The sequence below is a fragment of the Meleagris gallopavo genome, chromosome 1 (assembly GCF_000146605.3).
Source record: "Meleagris gallopavo isolate NT-WF06-2002-E0010 breed Aviagen turkey brand Nicholas breeding stock chromosome 1, Turkey_5.1, whole genome shotgun sequence".
NCBI classification, from domain to species: Eukaryota; Metazoa; Chordata; class Aves; order Galliformes; family Phasianidae; genus Meleagris; species Meleagris gallopavo.
This window is the reverse complement of record NC_015011.2, coordinates 43507224-43522906: the sequence shown is the minus strand read 5'-3', so window position 1 is coordinate 43522906 and position 15683 is coordinate 43507224. Positions and strand designations below refer to the sequence as shown.

The window sequence follows — 15683 nt, the reverse complement described above, 5'->3', positions numbered from 1 at the left end:
AAAAAAAAAAAAGGAAGAAAGCGAGTTGTTTAGATGTTGCAAATTGCTGTCAATAGTTTCAGGGAAAGGGACTTCGAGAAATCTATCGCTGCGCATTGCAAATCGCAAAGTTTGCCACTAGATGTCTCTGCAAGCCAAAATAGCTTTGTTGCCTTTAGTACATCTAGGTTTTTGAGGGTGTGAAATGGTTTTGTGCGCTGTGTTCTTTCCCTTTTCTTCTTTCCTCTTTTCTTCTACTTGCAGCCTTTAGGCAGATGAATGCATGTGTGTTGCTTTCTAATCTTCGAAGTTTCTGATAATAGTGAAAGCTGTGAGAGGGTGTGTGAAGGCTTGGAACTGAAAGTGCAAAGGCCTGCATTTCTATTTCTCTCTTTCTTTTAGTCAGAAAACTCCATGGTTTTGTGGTGGCGTTGAATTTGTATCTGTCGTACGACTTCAGAAGCACTTCTTGTTCCTGTGAGCCATAGGGTCCAGACCCAATCCCTGTGCGCCTAGTTCTACAGCGTGGTGTACAGTTGGATATTTACATTTGGTACTGCAGCTTATGGAACCAGAGATCTGAGATGAAGAGAAGTACTGTTGCTTGCTTTTTTTATGGCAGTCACGATTAACCTTGTTGATATGCTTAGAAATTCTGAGGAGCATGCGGCTTGGAGTTCTCTTTGTCCTCTCACATAGCTTATTGTCCTTAAGGTTTTTGAGCAGATTTTCCCATGTGGCTGCTGCTTGAACAATAGCGAATGCCATGATATTAAGTCTGAAAATGGCTACTGTACTTTGTTTCTCACCAACCAACAAAAGCCAGGAATGAAAAACAGATCCTTGATTAGAAGGTTCTTCAGAATTTATTCTGTTAATGTACAAAACGTAGTGTGTGCATATGGGTCAGCCATTGAGGAGAACATTCCTTATTCCAATTTCCTTCTCCTTATCCTCAGCAGACTTGGGCAGAGCAGAATGAAAGCAGTTGCTGTTGTCATCGTGTGCTGGTACTGGAACACTGGTAGACTTTGCTCTCACCTTTCCCCATATAGTGACGGAGGAAGAAACTAGGCATTAATGCATGTTTCTTTTCCTATCTGGCAGATAATTTTCATTTAGTTTGTAGTTTGGAGCTTTTGAAAATTAAATGCTGAGCATCTAAGGTAGGTCTGTGGAAGATTTGGGGACTAGAATGCAGAATATGTGTCCAGCTCCAAATGTGAAGAAGGTGAGGTACTTACTGATGCTGGAGAAGTAAGTTGTTTTGTTCACACCGCCACTTAGGCGCCAGTCAGTTATGCTGAAAGCTAAAATGGCAGAGCACTTGTTTTAAATCTTGTAACTTGCTAAAATTCACCTCCCTCCCCCACATCTTCTAGAAGGTGCAGCAATGATAAGTCTAAGGCAATATCTTGCTCTGAATATCAAAAAGAATTGTTGAGGTATATTATAATACTTCCTCGTTTCTCAGCATCTGGTGATTTGCAGCTTTCTCACATCCCCCTGAGACTGTCATATTTAGCAAAACTCTTGCTGGAAAGTTCACAAAATCCCACCACATGAACTTCAAAAAGGAGGAAGTGACATGTGTTGGTGATACGTGTTGGAGCTGAACTTTGGGTAGTCTGGAAGGTGGGTGCCAATGAAATCATCCCTCTTTTCGAGAAAGGACTTGGTAGGACCTCAGCAGTGGGGATTGTCCCTGTTCTTCCAGCTGATGTGCTGGTGTGCTGAGCAGCGTGATGTGGTTAGGTAGAGAGAAGGACTGTGACTGCGATAAGCAAAAGCTGTTTGTGTCTGATGTTTGTGTCCTCTCCTTGAACCATAGTTATCAGGACAAAATGAACTCCATGCTTGGATTCTCAGCATACAGAATAAGTAAAAAGAAGCATTTTATATGGTATGGCACTGGCGAGATGCTTGTGCTTGTTTTGTACTGACTCAAATAATCTCCTCCTAACTTAATTATGTGTCCCTGAGAGAGTATGAGCAGGGAAGAGCTGCCTTTTCAGCAGGAGATTTCTGATATGAGTTACAGCAGAGCCAGGATTCTTCTGTATTGAAAGCAAAAATGGCATGAGAAGCCTGTGAAGCAGTGAGTGTCCTTGATTGCTAATTGCATCTGCTTCTATTTCTGCCAGGTCATCCTGCCTTCTGGGATGGCAGCCAAAAAAGTGGATGTTGGTGTACCTTTGTTATAAGTTAATTTTTTACTTTCTCCTCTCAATAGCCATCGTGAACAGTCATCATAAAATGGATACTTTGGGCAGTCTCCTTCCTCCCGTGGTTGGAAATGGTGATGTGGCCAATTCACAAGAATTGCAAAAGCTTCTGATTGATGAAAAAATGCGCTGTGAACATCATAAAGCAAATTATCAAACTATAAAGGCAGAACATTTAAGGTACATGAATTTAAATAGGTTTCTTTGTTTGAACTGTTAAAAGATGGAGCTTGGTGTTGGGTGGAAGGGGTTTTGTGTGTGTCGGCTATTTCTCTACTTAAGAACACTTTTGAGTATTGGTTACTCAATAGAAGCAGAAAATAATTCAAAATTTCTTAAGACATTATAGGTGTGAAATAAGTTTTCAATGCATTACAGGAGAAGGATGTTAAAAGCTTAATTCAATCTTGATATTTTAATTTTTGTTTCTGAAAATGAGCTTTCTGAGCTTTAATTTGGAGGGTAGCTATAAAAGAAACTTGTTTTCTTTACAGGTTACAGGAAGAGTATACAAAATCCCAAGATGAACTGAAGCGGTTGCTGGTTGAAAAGCAGGCTGTACATGACAAATTCCAGCTTCTTCTTGCAGAATACAGAGAGGAGTTGCTGGGTAAAACGCAAGAGTTGGAAAAACTGAAGATGCAGGTGAGGTAATTTACTGGCAGAGCTTAATATGGACTTGAATCCTGTAACAGGGCCATGTTTTAGTTCTGTTTGTAACATGCATATACTTGGATTGGATCTATTTCAGGTATCTTGAAACCTAGTCAATCTGAATAGTGTTTCTTCCCTAGAGTGACTGTGGCATGAGATTGTTTTGTTTTTTAACAAAATCTTCCAAATTCTTTTGTCATGTACTACATTAATAACGAGACCCTCAGTCTGAGCCTCTGTCTCTGTCCTTGTGTGTTGTCCTGATATGAGGAGAATCATCTGCCCTGGTGATTACAAGAGTGGATACTTGTTTCTCTTCTCAATGGCAACTTTCCTCATCATGAAAGCAAACAAACAAACAACAGCAAAAACATTTAAGTCCAGTTTCATGACATTTTCTATAGTTACTTGTTTCCTTAAACTAACGTGAGACATAGTTCCTAGGAAACAAATACAGCATCTAACAGAGGATCCCCAGACACTGACTGACATTTGTACTGCTTCTTCCAGTGAGTGCTGACATTTAAAATCTGTTATCTTCCCAGAATATTTTTAGTTCATTAATATTATATTTCTTTGCTTCTGTAACTACCATTTGAAAAATTCCTTAGAAAAACATAGAAAATTAAGCAGAACTTCGAAGACTTTAGAACTTAAAATACTGAAGCCCTACTTAAAATACTTTATTTATGGATATTTGGGCTGTTATGATGTACATAAGTGAATATGAATTTCTGTCTGAAGGTGCTAACTCCTCAAAAATTAGAGCTGCTAAGAGCACAAATACAACAGGAATTGGAATCTCCAATGACAGAACGTTATCGGAAACTAGAAAATGTAAGTAGCAAGTATTGAATTTTGTTTCTTTTAGAGTGGTGGCTACCAATTTGTAACTGTTCCTAAAAACCTTAGGAAACTGAAACTGAAAGGCAGTCGATGTGTGTGACTTAGCTTTGCCTGGTATTGTTCAGTACTGCTGCCCCAGGTGGTGAAGGCTGAAACCCTAGGATAGGGAGGGATCCATTCCAACACAAAAACCCTTATGAACCGACTGGAACGTTGCATGGATGTTTGAAGCTGGAGATAAAACTGCCAACTTCATACTGAACGTTTCATTTGTCTGATCTAGGAAATGGAAAAATACAGAACAGAATATAACAAACTTCGTTATGAGCATACTTTCCTGAAATCAGAATTTGAGCATCAAAAAGAAGAACATGAACATGTTTTAGAGGAGGAGAAAATAAAATACGAGGCAGAGGTACGTGATATTGCATTAGTTTAAACTGTATCTGATAAAGCTGTGTGAATGCTGTGAAAGTGTTGGTGCTTTGGTGGGTCGTCAGTTTGACATAATTTCATTGTGTAGTGTTTGTTTCTGCTCTCATAACTCTCAAAACACTTTCATGACTTAGCCTCAGGCTGTCTCTGTAGGCTTACTCAGTCATGTGTTGCAATATCGTATGTGCTATCGCAAGAGCAGACTTGCCTTCTGATGAATGTCAACTAGTAGCTCTGCTTATATGCTTTTTGGAAATCACATTTTTGATAGGATATGAGACATTACGCTAACCTGAAATTAATAAGATGGATGAGCAACTGATTAAAAAGTAAATTACTTATGTAGTAACTAATGAAAAAAGTTCAGAAGATATTGTTGCTACCAGGCAAGGGCACATGTCTTGAAACTAGGTTGGGTTATGAAAGTAGTGGTAAAAGTGATACTGACAGGATACTCAAAGCTTTGGTAACTTGATTTCAGTTGTGTCAACTCCTGAATAAGCAATCCATAATTTGTTTGTATCAGAACTGGACTTTCAAAAGTGTAGCTAAATAAATTGGCATCTTATTCATCTCTTAAATACACGCAGCAGCGTAAATGAGTGTTGTAGATGTCATTTGCATATTCATTTAAGTATTTGTCTGGGAGCATATCAGGAGATGCCAGATTTGGATGCATTAGTCCAAACATGAGGCACAAATCAAAGGCAATCATTGCTTTCAAAATCAGTCCAAATTCAGAAATGAAAAGCATTAAAACCAGAACATTTGTCCTTCCCAGAGCTAACTGCACATGGTGCTTTACAGCCTGCCTGTCTTATGGGCTTGTTGAGTTTGTGCTAATGCTGCAACTAATTAGCACACTTAGAGAGAATGGAATTACCTTGAGCCCAGGGCAAAATATAGTCTGCTTTCTTTCTCGTGTTTAGAACCTTTTCAACCTCCCACATTATTTATTGCAAGGAGGCTACAAAAACATTCTAATTCCTTAATGCTGCCTCAGGCATGTCACGCAGTAAGACTTCAATCTTCTCATGAAAGGGATTTAGAGAGCAACTGCTGCAGATTTTGGCTTTGCTCTGTAGAAATCACTGATGGAACTTCTAAAAGTGCTGCTGCTGAGCAGGGTTTGGAATATTGTGTCTTCAAATATGGAGAAAGCTCTTTCAGACCTTACTTTCTGACTCTTTTGCCCCCGGTCTTCACAAGACATTTAGACCATGTAACTTATTTTGGAATACTGGAATCTATATGTATATGTTTGTTACAGTCTCAAGATGAGTTTGTATTTATTTGTACTGCCTTGGAAACTTGCTTTGTTTTCTGACAGGCTGAGTCACCTGACTGTCTTCAGTTACTAGTGTGCTTGAGTTATACTGTGGTTACAGAATTATAGAATTATATGGTAGGTTGGAAGAGACCTCCTTCTAGTTTAGTCTAACCCCCTGCTTAAATAATAAGATGTAATGAGATTGGATTGCTCAGCACCAGGCTGAGCCTAGCCTTGAACATCTGTGAGGTTGGAGACTCCACAACCTTTCTGGGCAAAGTATTCCAGTATTCAACCACCTTCATGGTAAACATTTTTTCCTATTGTCTATTTGACATTTTTCATATTCCATCATGTATCTGTTGTCTCTCTTCCTATCACCACGCACCTCTGAGGAGATTCTAGATCCATCTTCTCTATCTCTTCCTGGAGGATCACTGTAGCAAACAGTAGCTATTCCAGAGCCTTTCTTTTCCAGGCTGAACAGGCCCAGTTCTCTCGGCCTGTCTTCATGTCATGTTCTCCAGCATTCTCAGTGTCCTACTACTGGACTTATTCAATGTGTCAATATTCAAGTACCGGGCACAGTATGCCAGCTGTGGTCCTTCAAGAGCTGGAAGGAGGAGGAAGATCATTTCCCTGGATCTGCTGGCTGTCTTTTTGCCAGATCACCAGTTACAGTAGGTTATCTTTGCTGCAAGGCCACTCTGACAAATCCTACAGTTGTCTGCTGACTAATACTATAGCTGTTGGCCAGGATACCCAGATTCCTTTCTGTGCAGCAGTAACTCTTCCACCTACTTCTTCATATACTTGTTCAGCCTGTATCTCACCTCAATTTGATGAGATCTAGTGTATTTTCTTAGTCTGCAGTGCCAGGCATCTCTTCCTAGAAGGAAGTAAGTCAAGCGTGTTTTGCTTTTGATAAGCTCTACATTCCATCATCTTATCATTTCCAGACACGTGGATAAACTTCTGAGAGGGTTTGCTTTGTACCCTTCCCAGAGACAGGTGTGTGGTTGACCATCCTGTAGTTACCTGGATCTTCCTCCTTGACTGGTTTGCCCCTCTTATCGTGGGTTTGCCATCTGCCTCTTTCCAGTCTTTGGGAACCTTTTCTGATTGCCACGATTTCTCAAAGATTCATTCCAAGGACTCATGTATCCAGTGCTTTAAGTGATCCCCAACTTCCTCCTCTCCTGTAGCTGCTGAGTTACTTCCACCAATTGCTAGGCAGTTTAGGAACATCTGAGGATGAGCCTTATTGGTGAAAACAGAATCAAAAAAGGCATTGACTGCTGTGTCTGTTAATTGTTCTAATATAAATGTTAATGTAATTTCATAATAACTTAAATGCACACTGTTGAACTTTCCTGAATTGTCAACCAGTGTACTTGTTGCTTTGTGACACCTAATCAGTGTAAAGGCTTTTATTTTTCCAATTAACAACCATTAGATTGCGAGGCTGGAGAAAGATAAAGAAGAGCTCCATCATCAGCTGGTTCGTGTTGATCCCACGAGGGACAGTAAACGTGTGGAGGTGCTCTCCAGAGAAAAAGCACAACTGTATCAGAAATTAAAAGGCTTAGAAGCAGAAGTAGCTGAACTAAGAGCAGAAAGAGACAATTGTGGTGTACAAGCAGAAAATGTCCAAAGGGTGCAAGTACGGCAGTTAGCTGAGCTGCAGAGTCTGGCAAGGTCTCTAGAGGTAAGATTCTTCTTTATTTGTTGTCTTGTGTCTTTGTGAGTGATGCCACGTTCACAGTCAATAAGATGCTCATGTCAGCAGTTGTCACTGAGTTGCAGTTAGAAACTGACATCCATATGTTAATCTGCTACAGGAAAACTGTCACTATTTTGAAAAACTTCTTTTTGTCCTTTTTATCTTTGTATTTTCACTCTTCAATGAATTATCACGAGTAAATGGTTATTGGCTTTTGTTCACTCTTTTAAGAACTACTTTTATTTCTGGCTTGTTTTAGTTTAGTTTCTTCATTCCTTGTCTTCAGTTCTTGCTATCTGCCTAGCTAGTGAGTCTTTGCATGTAGACTTCTCACATAGCTGCAAGATATGGATATATGGTTTATTTTCCTTTTCGCTTTTTAACTGTTATATAACTTTGTTACAAAGTGCTGTGGATCTCTGCCAAGTGCTCTGATCCCATTTTAAAGAGGATCATAATATTCTTAATTTAGAAAACCCGTATTAAAAAAAAATCCTGCTGGAAATACGCCATTAGAAAAATAAGGTGAAAATCTAGGTATAATTGCTTTTTGATACTTTAATAAATCTCATGTCTTGAGGCTATAATACTCGTACTGGTGATTCCTGTATTTAGAGCTGAGTAATTTACTGGTAGCAATAGGTGCTGCCTTCTAACTGAGTCAGATTATCTCTGCCTTTTGAAGTGGGATTGCAGACGTGTGTGATTCTGTGCAGGCGGTGTTAATCAAAATAGTTGTTGTTTCTGAGTAAAACATGAGACTCTTACAGTATGGAAACATATTGTTAACCAACGTTGATGTATTTTTGTGTATAGTTGCATGAAAGGTCAGTAATATTTGGGGATCACTTGAGCCATACAGGTGAATAGCAAGAGACAGCGCTGCTCCAAAAATCTCACAGAGACCTCTTTTATTTAAGGCAGAAAAGAAGTCAGCTGAACAACACGTTGGTCGGATTGAGGAAGAACTGCAGATGTGTCGTGAGCAGAACTTTCTTTTAACTAGCAAACTTCACAAATCTGAACAAGAAGTCAATTCCTTGGCTGCTAAAGTAAGTGCTTTTGTGATGTCTGAAACAGTTGTTCATATGATGTATAAGTTTTTCTGTTTATATTTTACATTAAGAATAAGGTCATATTTTCTTCTGTGACTTAGAGTAGGTTTGGGTTTTCTTCCCAATATCAGATAGAAGATGTAGATAGAGTGTGTGACTTGACAGGAAAAACTTCATTCCTAAAAGTATCTCGATATCTCCAAAATTGATGGTATGCACTTTTTTTTTCATTTTAGAGATCTTTTTGTCTAAATGTAACCATGCATGAAGAGGCATCTTCATGTTTTTAGTACTGGTGAGGATAGCCAGCTTATCCTAATGGCAAAAAGCATTCTTTCCTCATAAACTCAGTGAAGTGCCCTGGAACATCACATCATTTTGTGTTTTTTTTTTTTTCTTTCCTGAGTTATCTGCATTGGAATCACCTGCTGAGATTTAGGTTGCATGTGAAACAAGACAGTAGTGTTACTATAGCATCAGTCTTGGACTCACGCCAGCATGGCTTGTACAGAAATGTTTCTGTACAGCATTGCATTCCATCTTTTTAAGTAGTTCATTGTCTAACAATGTGTTTGAGTGTCTTACATGTTGGGTTGGCACCATATCTTAGGGATTTTGTGAATTTTTTAGAAAAATCCTTCGGTAGGGGGGAAAAAAAAAAAAAAAAAAAAGAAAAATCAAAAGGCTTCCAGGATAGGGAAAACCTGCAAGTGCTTATTGAGAAACTTGGTGCCACTATTCAATGTTTCCCAATAATTAGATCAACATGGACACCAGATTCATCTGGCTGCAGCTCCTCCTCAAGCACTTAATTTACAGACAGACCTTTATGCAATTCTCTATGATGGTATTTGAATAAGGAAGCAAAACTGAAGCACTAGGAATTATTTTTTTTAACCTCAAATCTTGTGGAATTGTTACTTGTAAATCTGAGCCATCATATTTGTCCTAAGTACCTAGTTAATAAATACTGTTGTTCCTTATTGTTCCCTTGCTGGAGAAAATACTGACTGATAGTTTCTAGCACATTTGTCAGTTATTGGTAACAAACTCCATCCTGTTTTCTAGCTCTTTTGAAAAGGATTTAGTTATCTCTGAACTAACTGTAAAGCCAGTAATTTTGGTCTTGTCTCTCTAGTTGAATTATCTTAAGCACTGTGTTGACCTAAAGCTATCCAGCGTTTCTAACTATACTCTCCAAAGTAACACTGACACGTTCTTTGTATGGGTGTGACGGTTAATATGGGCATATGCTCAAAGAGGGACACAACACAGGAAAAAATATCTTCAATTTCTTCCATAATTGCTCTTTAGCAATCTCAGATTTCATCCAAGACAAACTTTATAGTACACATTTATGACTGTGAAGCGTTGAGTTTTGGTCCTTAATCTGAAAAAAGCTCTTACTTACCATATGAATAGAATATATTACAGATTTAAACCTCTTTATGCAATGTGTCATACTTGTCGAACAGGAATGATGAATTGGAGGAAGAAACTTTTATGAAACATTTTTTAATCAATAGTCTCCAGAAGTTGGAGAAAATGAAGGTGTTCAGCTGAAGGGATGAAAGCAGAAAATCACGTCATCCACTGACACCCCAGCACTTCTACACCCACTCAAACTTATTCCTGAACAAAGATGGACCTCTGAATCTTGTGCCTTAGAAAAGCCACCTTACTTCTTTGCAAATTACCCTAAAATGTTCCCAGCTCCATATTTAAGCAACCAAATCCACTAACGTAGTTACTTAATAAGCGACTGTGTCATTCTTAACCTTTTGCCACTTGCTTGTACTAGCAGGTTGTAATTACATTTGTCACTGTGAATGGATTTTTGATACGACTGCGTTCCTCTAGGTATTTAATTCTCATTGACCATGTAATTACTGTGTACAAATGCCTAAACTATAAAAAAAAGTTTCTGTGCAAGCAGTAATTGTCTTTGATTTGATATTCTTAAGACTCCTGTTTTTAAGAGGCTGTTTGATGTGCACGTCACAGCTGCAGAGAAGTATTTGACTTAAAATGCATTTGACATCTGTGAAGGCCTGGATTTTGAAAGTAGTGTAGCACTCCAGGAGGTCAAGGGTGATGAAAGGGATAAGTGATCTTCACATTGACATGACTTCGGGGAAGCAATGGATATCTTGGTTTTGCATATCACCGTTTTGTTTTACTCTAGGGAGATTACACTGAACTTAATTTTAGCTCGACTCTGAGGGATTTTTAGTCAGAAGTGAGGTATGTGCAAGCTGACATGCTAATGCTTAGTGAGGCACTGGGGTCGTATGCAATATTGGATCAGTGTCCCAGCAAGACAGTTGAAATAAGCAATCTTTTCAGTACTACTCCAGCGTTTGGAAGCTTGCTTGCAAAATGCATGATATTTGCTGAGTTTTTACAGGTAATCCTGCATGGTTTTGCTAACTCTTTAAGAGTATTTCCTACACTATAGCTTGCAGTAACTGTCTGGTTAAAGATTAAATCCATGTCCATTGTCAGACAGCTTGGTTCTTGGAACCTATGGGGTATTTGGGTACTTTGTCTTCATTAGGGAACACAGAAACCTTGTGTTTCAAGATGAATGACAATACATTCCTGAATTTTCAATGTCTGACTCGAAGTAATAAAACATGTCAATAGATTGAGTGTTATAATACCTACGTAATCACCATTAACTATTATCTACAAATCTGGATATTGTGGTATTTCTTTCAGGAAAGCTGTGGATAAAAAAGAAATTTATGAAGATATACTTAAAATAAGCCTCAAATCTGACAGATTTTCTTGTTTGCAAAGTATTGCCTGAAAAACAGTAAAGCTGTGAATACGTATGTATTTATTTTCAGTGGATTTGTTATTTTTCTAATTCATAGGTAGAAGAACTTAAACAGTCACACAAATTAGAAGTGACAAATGTCAAACTGGAGGCAGCAAGAACTAAGAATGAAGTAGAAAGAGAGAGAAACAAGATTCAGAGTGAAATGGATGGTAAACTACACAATAAATTTCTAGTGAAATTAATTTCTAGTGGTTTCTTTGATAACTTTCACTTAGAGCTCTTCAATTATTTTTCCTCCAAGTGTTCCCCAGCAATCTTCACCTTCTGCTTCTAGTCTAAGTGATATAAATCAGAAAACTCATTTCAGTGTCTGAAATAACTGTACCCTACCACTTGATCTCCCAGGTTATGAAGGACTCTTACAGGGCGACCTGCATTTGTGAAAATTAATTGGTTTGTGATAGTTGAGCATAATCTGTCTCAAATAATGTACTTCCTAGGGTTTTGCCTTTTTATTTACTGCCAAATAGTACAACTATTTGCAATTTGTTTGAAACCTTAAGTTACCAGAAGACTTCAGAGTTTTATTTGCTTTCCAATTCTGTATCCATGGAATTGAGGAAAAAAAAAGATGGGTTAAACATTTTTGTGGAACAAAATAGATTTTCTAACTTGTTCTGTGAACAAAACAGGCAATGGTCTAAGCAACCAGGTAACAGCTGAACCTGTTGACAATGTGAAGTAGCCTCCTGTACTGTAAGGCCAAAGCTTTCTAGGACTAGTTGCTGATGATGTAAATCATCACCCATCTTTTACTGGACTGTCTTCACAGGTTTGCCATAACCTTCATCTGCCTAGAATGGTTGTTTCTATCTTGATTGGTGCTGGCTTGGGTCAGCAGGGACAGGGAGGTGATTGTCCCTTTCTACTGTGCCCTCATGAGGCCCCATCTGGAGTACTGTGTCCAGGTCTGAAGCCCCCAGTACAAGAGAGACATGGAGCTGTTGGAGAGGGTCCAGAGGAGTGCCACAAAGACGATCACAAGGCTGGAGCACCTCCCCTACAAAGACAGGCTGAGGGAGCTGGGCTTGTTCAGCCTGGAGACCTCATTGCAGCAGGGTGATCTCATTGCAGCCTTTCAGTACCCAAAGGGAGCCTACAAACAGGAGAGGAATCAACTCTTTACAAGGGTAGATAATGGCAGGACAAGGGGAAATGGTTTTAAGTTGAAGGAAGGAAGATTTGGGTTGGATGTCAGGGGGAAGTTCTTTACTGTGAGAGTGGTGAGGTGCTGGAACAGGCTGCCCAGAGAGGTTGTGGATGCCCCATCCTGGAGGTGTTCAAGGTGAGGTTGGATGGGGCCCTGGGCAGCCTGGTCTAGTATTAAATAGGGAGGTTGATGGCCCTGCATGTGACAGGGTGTTGGAGCCTGATGTTCCTTGAGGTCCCTTCCAACCCTGGCCATTCTATGACGATCTCTTCTGTCTTTCTTGTTTTATTTTTTCATTCATTCACATTCCATCCTGTGAACTCCCTTTTTGCTGTTGATAAAGTGATTCTAAATCATGAATTTCATCAGGATGACATCAATAATGATATTTTAACGTATTTTTTTAATGTATAATGTAGGGTTGCTGTCAGACAAAGAAGTTCTTAAGGAAGCTGTTGAGCGTCATAAAGTGCTTTTAGTAGAAAAGGATCAAGAGCTGATTCGTAAAGTGCAAGCTGCCAAAGAGGAAGTTTTTGGAAAAATTGCAGCCTTACAGGATGAAAAGTATGTGTTGATTTACTGCTCTGTTTCTAAAAGTCCCGGGAGGTGTTTGGAGTGACTTCTTAAATGTCACTTTTAGTAACAATCTCTTAGCGCTTTGTCGCGGTTCTTCTGTAAATACTGAATAATGTTTCAGGTTAGAACTCGAGAGCAGATTAGCTCACGTGGAGAAGGTGAAGTTGGAACAGGATGCTTGGAGACAAACTGAAAAGGATCAGTACGAAGAGAAGCTACGTGTGGTACAGCTGGCAGAAGAATCTAGCAAAAGGGAACTTCAGTGTCTGCGGTAGTGCCTTTCCTAACCTTAAAGCAGATGTCTCTTTTTTTTTCTCCCTAATTTCTTCTCACTAGTCATTAGACAGCTTTACTATTTATGGGCATGTAAATGTTGATTATGTGAAATGAAACAAAGTATCTTGTGCAGCATGTAAAAAGATGGGAGGAGAAAAAAATGTGCTGTTTATCAAAAGTGAACGTTTTTCATCCGAACCTCAACAACACTGCAACTTTAACGAACATTTTGAAGAAGTAAATTTCATTCTGTGTTGGAATTTGGACCATGTTGGCCACTTGCAAATGGCAGTGTTATAAGAAACCATTTTTCTTTGCACAGTGGCATCGTGTCAGCAACTGGCAAACTGGGACAATGATATCTGTGAGTTCCTTATTATAACTCTCAGCAAAGTTGGTTTGCTGTAGTATTTGTATGAAGGTCGGTATGAGAAAACCAGCAAAATTCTCACTTCAAAACCAATCAAACCACCGTAGGTAGTCATCAATAACAATACATTGTTAGACACTTTGTAGTTAATTGGTAAGACTGCTAAATATGTATGCAGCATGTTCTATTGTCAGGCTGTTTTGTACTTTGCTACCATCTATATTTTAATGAGATAAAAATAAGAGTATCTTAAACAATTTCAGATTAAAAATTCAACAGCAAGCTATTCAGACAGAGGAGCTCGAAGAAAAGAAACGTGAAAGAGATGATCTAAAGCAGGTAAGGGTTTTGGTAATGTTTCATAGAGAAACACAGCCTTTCCTGCAGTTACCATGTCCAGTGTCTGAAGATCAGATTGGCTTTTTAAGGATTTTTTTTTTCTGAGGGACAAAACGCATTTAACAGCTCTGTAAATCAAGTGTTCAGGAATCAGCCCTGCTTTCCTGGACCTTCATAAATGGATTACAGCTTTCTGCCTCGTGCATTTTGTAGGTATCGGTGATTTCAAAATGGAATGTTTATAGGCTGCTATATTGAATATGGTTATGCACTATTTAACTGGAGATTCGGTTTCCATGGAAACTATAAACTGTTTCTAGGTAATGCTCTTCATTTACACTGCATCTCTCATCTGAGGTTCTTAAGTGCTTAGCAGATGTTTCATAAACGAATAAACTAGTGTAAAAAGATATATTTCTATTGCAAGATGAATTAATGGCAGTGATGCAAATGAAACCTAATTCTTTTAACTCCTGCTCAGCCATACTGTTCCTTGGTAGATATAAATATGGCTGTCCATTAAAGAAGTCTGGAAGCTCTGTGTACCTGAAGTTAATATTTTTTTTTAGGATATCTGAGCATGTAATTAGGGAGAGGAAAAGGGGAATAAGCATCCTTTTTCTGTGCTGACTGCAGGGATTGGACTTTTCAGACTCTGCTTGCTTTTGTGAACTGGTTGGTGCAGCCACTGAGGGCTGTAACGGAGAGAGAAGAGTGAGTAGCTCCAAAGCTCCGCTCCTTGGTGTGCCGTGATGCTCTGGTTCTGTTCAGCTCTAAGGCCTAATGTCAGATTCCCTGAGTTACAGGAGATTCAGACTGGATTCCTTCCTCTCCTTCCCTTTCTTATTTCAGCAGCAATAGAAAAGTTCTTTCTTGTCTAGTAGTAGTTTACTGTAAAACTGCTAGATAAGCTATTGAGTAAGGAGAAAGGGAACAAATAAGAAAGGTTTATGATAAATGAATGCAGCCAGTTGACATGTGCAGTATCTCAAAATTTATGTAGATATTTGCCTATCTTCTCAAATGGAAATATTTCTTTTTTTTTATAGCAAATTCAAGACATGCAACTCCAAGTTGCTTCACTTTCTCGGTCAGAAAGTGATTTGCTGGAATATAATCAGAAGTTGAAGGAAACAGTAGAAAGATTGAGACAAGAATGTCAAAATGCAAGAACTCAAGCAGAAAAAGCCCAACTGGAAACAGAGAAGTAAATTTTGTTCTCTTTTGGTTTTACTTTTTGTTTTCACACTGCTTGTATTGCTTTCACATGGATTGTTCAGTATGGGATGTAGATTCTGAAAATGTCTGAAATTAACCTGATGTAGCTGTGGTGTCCCTGCTCACTGCAGGGCAGCTGGAACAGATGACCTTTAAAGGTTCCTCCCGACTCAAATGATTCTATGATTAAATGTCAGCAGGAAAGACTGGACAATTGTGCTGACAAAAAAAAAAAAGCCATACCTTCTGTTATGCTGTATATATAAAAACTTTGCTCTTGATAACTTCAGAAGTAGGGGTTACCTGTTACAATTAATTATTGACTAAAATGAAATGCACCAATTTTATAAAATGAGATTCTATTTCTATTGAAGTGAACAGAAAACTTGCATGTAGAGAATTTCATGTGTGAAATTCTGAAAACAGAATTTCACACAGTGTTTGAATGTTAAAGAGTGTTGAAGAACGAAAAGTGAAACAAGTGACTGTATTATTGTGCTTTGATAAGATTTTTGGGGACCCAGCCTATATGTGTGCACTTCCACCACATCCTTTTAGCTGATATGAAGCCAAGATAATTTTATAAGCCTATAGATAATAGGAGATGCACCAAGACTGCTACTGCAGAAACTAAGAAGCTTTGCAGCCTACCTGCAAGTTTCTCCCAGTCTGTCCTTCTCTTACCACAGAAGTCTTGGGATGTTTCCCTTTTTTTTTTTTTT

The 15683-nt window shown here is 38.7% G+C and overlaps 1 protein-coding gene across 3 annotated transcripts in view; it reads left to right on the top strand.

Moving 5' to 3' along the window:
• The window catches only part of CEP83 (centrosomal protein 83), a 22367-nt gene that overhangs the window by 1676 nt on the left and 5008 nt on the right, over nt 1-15683 (top strand). For 2 of the 3 annotated variants that reach the window (XM_019613844.2, XM_010709201.3), the window contains exons 2-12: nt 2213-2384; nt 2699-2849; nt 3603-3695; nt 3988-4119; nt 6866-7117; nt 8053-8184; nt 11067-11181; nt 12602-12746; nt 12880-13029; nt 13668-13743; nt 14793-14950. In XM_019613844.2, the coding sequence (XP_019469389.1) occupies nt 2213-2384; nt 2699-2849; nt 3603-3695; nt 3988-4119; nt 6866-7117; nt 8053-8184; nt 11067-11181; nt 12602-12746; nt 12880-13029; nt 13668-13743; nt 14793-14950 (1576 nt within the window). Of the gene's footprint in view, nt 1-2212; nt 2385-2698; nt 2855-3602; nt 3696-3987; nt 4120-6865; nt 7118-8052; nt 8185-11066; nt 11182-12601; nt 12747-12879; nt 13030-13667; nt 13744-14792; nt 14951-15683 lie in introns of those variants that run through there. The other variant, XM_010709206.3, reaches the window with a different exon arrangement.